The sequence below is a fragment of the Enoplosus armatus genome, chromosome 9, assembly GCF_043641665.1.
Source record: "Enoplosus armatus isolate fEnoArm2 chromosome 9, fEnoArm2.hap1, whole genome shotgun sequence".
Classification (NCBI taxonomy): Eukaryota; Metazoa; Chordata; class Actinopteri; order Centrarchiformes; family Enoplosidae; genus Enoplosus; species Enoplosus armatus.
In genome coordinates, this window is record NC_092188.1 from 24,912,452 (window position 1) to 24,920,317 (window position 7,866).

Genomic DNA, 7,866 nt, shown 5'->3' on the forward strand with positions numbered 1-7,866 from the left:
CCGGTCGGTGCAGTTCATGGTTTGCTCTGTCCATTATTTCTCAACACTGCTCGACCCGGCGCCCTCCGCAACACTGACTGTGTGGAGGTTATGTTGATGCGTAAGCATGTGCGACCAATCGCAGGTAGGCAGAGATTATACAATGGGTTTAACAGCTGGTGGAGGGGCTCACGGTCTTTAGTTCCAGACACCTCAGGCCAATCAGCTTGCCTTAAAATCCTCGTCATTTGAAGATGCGTCTCGTTCTCGTGCTCCTACTGTACATTTTGTGGAAAGAATTTTTAGACTTAGCCTCCTTTTTGAGGATCAGTTTCCCCTTAATGGGTCGCACAGTATGCGGATACATTTAAGCGTTCAATTATGCATGAGTCCTTGCATTTATTAAGTATTCATGTAATTCATAGCCAGTCAGGCTCTATACAGTGAAACTGTTTGGCATGGCGTCCAGATGTTCAGCTACAGTTTGATAATCACAGTGTGTGGATAGAGCTGCACTAGGCAATATTTAAATGAAAATCTGTGCAAACCCAGCTGTCTGATCAAGTTAAGTTACAAAGTGGGGCTGGAACACACGCAAGTGTCTTACCCCGACTGGGGGGACACTCTCACTCCTAGAATTTATTACAGTTGATGCAGGAGCCTGATTAGTACTTACCAAGGAGCTGTATTTGCTGTAATCCAAAAGGGCCTCCTGAATCGCAAAGAAATGTGCATTTAACAAAATTAGACGTTGTGGCTTCACACGAAGCAGAGGTAGTAAGATTTTTCAGACTGCGCTCCTGAGAAGAACGACACCATCAGTTGTTTCAGCAATTGCCCCAGGAGGACATATGTTGATGTGACAAAGCCCTCTAGAGGCCGTGGTAATTCTATTATGTGTTAATAATAATGATAATAATTAGGAGTGAAGGAGGAAGTCAAGTGACGTTATTACAGAGCGCCAAAGTCCACAAAGGTAGGAGGTTGAGTTGGATAGACATCTGACTTTAACACCAGAGGAACACCTTTCCCTGCTTGAAATCAACAAGATGTTGTATTGACCATTGACCAATGACCACGATCGTTCCACGATCATAATCCCCTGGTTATTACTGTAACCATGACAAACAAAGGAATAATTTTAACCCAAACCACAATGTTTCCCTAACGAAGTCGTTCTCGTGGTTGAATCCAACCATACCTTAACCGAACTATTGTCTTGTCAAAACGGCATTAATCGTTTGATGACTGCATGTTCGTATTTACGTTATTCTGACATTTACATGAACTTTTACAGCCTCTCATCTATGATAGTTTAAAAAGTTTGGCTTGACAGTTAATTCAGCAATTAACCTGTTTCCAAGGTTCATGGAAGGATAATGCATGGTATGTATTGTCGCTATAAGTTTCATTCCCTATTCGTTTCCAGTCATTTCAAACAAACCCACCCGTACTTTCGACAGCATTATCACGCCAAACCTTTTAAAACTCAACAAGTATCTTGACAGTTGATTTTGATAGACACCGCTGGATCCAAAGCATGCGAATACACTGGCGTGGTCTAAACAGAGAAGAGAACATCGCGTGGTAGACTCTGTTGTATGGCGATGTAATTTTACTTTTCCTGTGGAAAAGTATCCATGCCCACATTACATGACATGGTGTCAAATGGAGATGCAGTATTTTCGCTGAAAAATAGAACATAGGAAGGTTGTGGCCCATTGATCCGCAAAATAGTTTCTGACAAAAATACAAACTGAACTGTGTATCTGGTTCCAGGTTGAATCCTTGATCAGTTGGCCCTATTGAATACAGCTGGCAGATTGATGGGAAGCCAGTGGGGGGATCATGTCCTCGCCGCACTAGTAACTTCAACTGGTTGATATCTACATTCCTCCTTCGCCTTCTGTCTACACCCTTCTCTGTCCGAGAGTAGGAGGTAGCAGCAACAAGGAATTGGACAATCTAAATTGGAGAAAATAATTCTGTTTTATTTATATAGCAACCACAACAAAAATTATCTCATGACACTAGACCGTACTCTTTATAATATTGGGTTGGGTTGGAGAGAGAGAGAGAGAGACAAAGAGACAGACAGACAGAGATGCCCAACAATAACAGCAATAACAATAACAACTATAATAATAATAGAAATATGACTAATAATAATAATTGTAGCAGTGGGAGTCAAGCAGGCCCACGGCGGCAGGCAGTCTGCAGCAACCATCCATGGTAGCCTGCGAGACGAGAAAGCCCAAAGAAACCCCGGGGGGGGAGATATAAAGTTAGTAACATGCATTGGAGGGACATGAATGTGTAAAGATGGAGAGGGAGAGGAGGAAAGCTCAGTGCATCATGGGAAGTCCCCCAGCAGTCTAGGCCTATAGCAGCATAACTAGGGGCTGGTCCAGGCAGGCCTGAGATATGATGGTGCCTGACCAGTAAGAGCTTTGTAGGTCAGGAGAAGGATTTTAAACTCTATTCTAGATTTTACAGGGAGCCAGTGCAGAGAAGCTAACACAGGAGAAATGTGATCTCTTTTCCTGGTTCCTGTCAGTACACGTGCCGCAGCATTCTGGATCAGCTGGAGAGTCCTCAGGGACTTATTGGGACAGCCTGATAATAAGGAATTGCAATAATCCAGGCTAGACGTGACAAATGCATGGACTAATTTTTCTGCATCTGTTTGAGACAGGACCTTCCTGATTTTTGCAATGTTACGGAGGTGAAAGAAGGCAGTCCTTGAAGTTTGTTTTACGTGGGAGTTAAAGGACATGTCCTGATCAAAGACAACTCCGAGATTCCTCACGGTGGCGCTGGAGGCCAGGGCAATGCCACCTAGGGAAGATACTGTGTTTCTGAGGCGTTCAGGGCCAGGAACAATAATCTTGTCTGAGTTCAACATCAGATAATTGCAGGTCATCCAGGTTTCTATGTCCTTAAGGCATGCTTGGAGCTTAGCTAACTGATGAGTCTCTTCCGGCTTGATCATTAGATATAACTGGGTGTCATCCGCATAGCAATGAAAATTTATGGAGCGTTTTTTTCTAATGATATCTCCTAAAGGAAGCATATATAAGGTGAATAGTATTGGTCCAAGCACAGAACCTTGTGACACTCCATGACTAACTTTGGCGTACATGGAGGATTCAACATTCATTCTGCACCTCAAAACTTGGTTAGTAGTAGTAGTGTGCCTTTATGAGTCTGGAGTGTGTCGAATCACAGGAGAACATATCAGGAGATCATAGTGTTTTCACTTTATTTATTTAACCTAACTTAACCTTAGCCAAACCTAAAGTGTAGTTACCAAATGCAAATAATATACAAAGACAGAATCTTAAAATGTTGGCATTAGATGTCTAAACAAATGTCTACAGCCATGCTAGCAGCTGTACTTAGGCATAGTGGTGCTTTGAGCTAAATACTAGTGTCAGGAGATGCTCACAATGACAATGCTAACAATGCTGATGCTAAACAGGTATAATAATAATAATATGGCATGTTCACCATCTTAGTTTAGCTTGTTACGTGAGCTAAAATGCACTAAACACAGGAGTCGTTTGGCAGGTATTTGGTTATAAACCAAAGTATTGGATGAATACAAACTTTGATGGCGCTAGATGAAAAGTCAGAGGATCGCCAAAGTTATATGGATACATTGTCTGGTAAGCATTGATATATGTACCAAATGACAATCCATCCAGTAGTTGTTGAGATATTTTAGTCTGGACCAAACTGGTGGACCAAGTCAGGATGGCACTGCCGTCCCTAGAGCTAGCATGGTCATTAAATGTAATCTGGGGTTTTGCAGAGCTGCCCAATATCTGTCCAATATCTACATTTTGTCCGGAGATAGGGTTGCAAAAGTTCACACCCTTCTCTGAGACCGTGGGAAGGCATTGTGGGAAACATTGGCAATCGCTAACTAATGTAGAAGTAGACAAGGAAGTGTATACACCAATATATGTAAAATAGCACAAATGTCATTGAAAATGAAATGTATTGGACTTGTATTACAGATTGATAATATACAGCAGTTTTAGAGTATACAAGTGTGGATCTCTGAAACGAGAATATGTTGCATCAATGCAATGCATCATGCACTGTATGCATAAAAAGCCCTGCATGAGCAGCAACAACCACAAACTCACCACTGATGTATTCTGACACTATGTTGAGTAAGTCTATGACACTTTACACTCTACTACACAGCCTATGGACCTGCACCTCCCTCCATCCCACTTCTTCCCATTCCCATCCAGCATTCCCTCCATTCCCAGCCTGCAACGCTGCGCATTTAACCATTTTCCCCGGAGGTGGGTGGCGATGGGGAGGGGGGGGGCTGCAAAACAAGGCTGCCCACTGGGGGAACAGGCTTGTTCTCTTGCCCATAACATTTGGAGAGGGGAAGCGGTCTGAAACCCATTCTGTTCTCCTTTTTCTATTTCCCCTCTGCAGAGGTCCTTCTGCAGCGCCATGGTGGACGAGCTGCGGGTTTCCCTCAAGTGCCAGCGCCGGCTCAAACACAAGCCCCAGCCGCCCGTCATGGTGAAAACGGAGGAGGTCATCAACATGCACACCTTCAACGACCGCAGACTGCCAGGGAAAGAGACCATGGCCTAAAATGGGAATCTCAATCACTTTATCACCCTCTCTCCTGCAGTGAGGAGGTGTGCAGAGACACTGGGGGAATGGGTGGGGGTAAATGGTAAGGGGGTGGGGGCAGCGGGTTGTAATGATTGACATTTGGGTTATTTCAAAGGTAGAGCAGAGGAGTTTGGGAGTATTCTGACGGAAATGTCATTCTTTCTTTATAAATAGCTAGGGATAAGAGATTCAACAATATTTCCTGTGGAAATAAATTGAACCTGGGTGAAATTTCAGCGAGTTACCTCATTACTCTTACCACCTTGGCAAGGCGGCAAACTTACAGGTGCAAGGATTTTCAAAACCCCCGAGAGTCAAACAGAGAGAGTCTGGAGATAAATTTAAGGTGGGACTGAGATGGTCCCTCGAAAAAAAAAAAAATGAGAGGAAAAAAAAGAAAAGAAAAAAAGAATTGGACCTACCGTAAGCTGCTGCTCAGTCAGTCTTTCGCCGCACAGCTCAAAAGGCGCTGGTCGGGCGGCACCAAGCATCTACACGTGCATCGATGCTGACTGCAGGAATGGGGGGAACAGTTTGTAAAGGATTGTTTATCTTAGGGTGACCTCACGGGCTCCAAACTAAATAAAACCTAACGCCCGGAAGGCGGCCGCCAGCTCGGCTGCTCCCCAAAATGTACAGAGAGGCATTGCTTAGTCACATATGATATTGATCGACATCAAAAATGGATATACTGTATATCATCCATCAGGCAATAAGTGATATCATTTATTTGTGTTTCAGAGTACTAACACTTTTAGTCTTTAATGTGGGGAGGGGAGGGGAGGGGGGGGGCGGGGCGGGCATTTTTTAGAGGCAGATTATATGGTGAAATACAAGCAGAGAATGCAGGAGTAGGGCCCATGTAGTGAGCTGTTGATGTCCATGTGTGAGCCAGTAGTCACTTAAAGCGGATTCTGTGGAGGTGCACACCCTTTACGTCACTAAGGAGGAAGACCTTGCAATGGCGTGGGCCCAGCTCACCAAGTCTAAATTCACAGCAATTCACACACAAACTCTATTTATTCAAAGTATTTATTGTTTTATTTATGAAACTTATTTATATCTCTACGGACTGGATTTTCACTACTGCCGTAAAATACACCTCACTTCAGCTCTTTATGGGTACACACACACACACACACACACACACACACACACACACACACACACACTCTTTCTTTCCATTTGCTCAGTGTCAAGTCTCCAGTTTCATTTTGTACTCCTGTGGCTTTTTTTTTTTGTTTTGTTTGTTTTGTTGTTTTTTCTTCTTCTTTGGCAGCAAAGCTCCACATTTACTTGTGCAAATGCAATTTCTATGAAAAAGTGTTTTTTGTACGAAGAGAATCAAAATTTTGTAATGATTTTTATCAACACGAAACGCACCATGAGGAGTGTCATCCATGACAAGAGGGGTGGTACTCCAGTAGGCTTTCTTAGACACTAGAAACAGCTGACACACACACACACACACACACACACACACACACCCAACAGTGCAGGGTGCACCCATCCTCCATGGAGCAGATTCACACCAGTTGGTACTATGAGTAGTACTATTAGTACAGAGCATTCTGGTAAGCATCAGTGACATAATGTTTTGGAGAAGAAGAAAAAAAAGAAACTATTTTTTATCATGTAAAGGAATCATATTTAAAGAAAGATATTTTTACTTCACATGAAAGAATGAGCGGCGATAATAAACTGGGTAGAGCCAATATATAGTGTACAAGAGGAGAGGAACGGCTGCTGATGATGCTTATCATTCCACCCCCCACCCCCCCACGCCCCAATTACTGATAGACTGCTAGAATCCAGTGCCGAGCAAATCGTGTGTAAATGGTTTTAAAAAGGCAAAAAAAGAGATGTATTTAAAAAAAAGAAAATTAAAAAAAAAAAAAAGTATAAAGAACACTTAACTAATTTTGAACTCGTTGTGAAAACAAAACGGAGTGCACACAGTTTACCCTTTGAAGTCGATGCACAAGTTTAAAGAAAATAAAAAAGTATTCACAACTTTCACCGCGTCTGCCTCTTTACTGAATGTTTGCACGAATGTCCCATTAATAGTTACTCAGTTCGAGAAATGTCTTATAGCATCTGCATTAAGTTCAATGTGCAGTGTACATGCGCACATACATACAGGTTGATCAAGCCCCCCTTTTTCCTTTGAGTGCCCCCCACCACCACAAGGGCAGGGGCTTCCACCGTTCGAAAATATTGCCAGCGTACCCATTGCTTACCAGCTCCACAGTGGACACGTACATGGACTTTTGATTGGGCCAAGGTGGGCAACAAATGGGGACCATGCAAGGCCATGGTGGGGGGGGGGGGGGGGGGGGGGGGGGGGGGTCCCTCCATGATTTAGCAATTAGCTAGCATTCAGGCCCCATTGAGGTCACACAACTGGGCAGAGGCATGCCCAAATTTCTTGTAGTGAAACATTTCACTACGGCGGCCTGCTCGCGCGAGCATAAACAAAGCTTTAGCTAGCCTGCTTGCTTTTCGTGGTTGTAAATTGTCTGTGTGTGTGTGTGAGTGTGTTGTCTGTCTCAAACTCTGACACAGACAACAGAGGACAGAGGACAGAAGCAGCACCCCCGTAAATGACACCAAAACCCGGTGGAGACTCTCAGCATAGTATTTTTACGTGACAGTATGGCGGATAGCATGCCAAGTAGCCCCACCTAGTGGAAAAGTCACGCCACGCCACTGTCAGCCACTATAATACATATTCACGCCTCTACCATTCAAACAATTCTTGACATGCCAATAAAAATAAGGTCTATAAATATTCGGCCTCTATTGCCAGTGTGTGATAAAATAGGGTCCATGTGAGCAATCATCCTGAGGCCCCAAGGGTCCCTTTTTGTTTTCACTGACAATTTGCAGGCTACTTATTGGGCCATGGTGGGCAACAAATGGGCCGCAAGTGTGATATTTGTTAGATGTTATTGTCCCACTTGTAGCCATTTTAGCAACATCACATGGGCGTGGGGTCTATATGAGGGCTGTGCGCTGTGTTCTTATTTTTTTTAGCAGCTGATACGGCAAATCCTTTTCATGTAATCAATATGGCTTAATCTTTCAAAGAAAAAGATGCCCAGTGCAGCTCCAAAGTGGGCGAAAATGGAGCCCGTTTGAACCATGGGCCCCTTTTTGTTTTCACTGACAGCGTGTGGGCTAATAATTGGGTCAAGGTGGACAACAAATTGGTCTCAAGCGCGTTATCTTGTAGTT

The 7,866-nt window shown here is 43.6% G+C and overlaps 1 protein-coding gene across 2 annotated transcripts in view; it reads left to right on the forward strand.

Moving 5' to 3' along the window:
- The window catches only part of grik2 (glutamate receptor, ionotropic, kainate 2), a 207,132-nt gene extending 202,438 nt beyond the window's left edge, over positions 1–4,694 (forward strand). Inside the window, exon 17 of one of the 2 annotated variants that reach the window (XM_070911928.1) lies at positions 4,441–4,694. In XM_070911928.1, the coding sequence (XP_070768029.1) occupies positions 4,441–4,694 (254 nt within the window). The remainder of the gene's footprint in view (positions 1–4,440) is intronic. The other variant, XM_070911929.1, reaches the window with a different exon arrangement.
- The last annotated feature ends 3,172 nt before the right edge of the window (positions 4,695–7,866 follow it).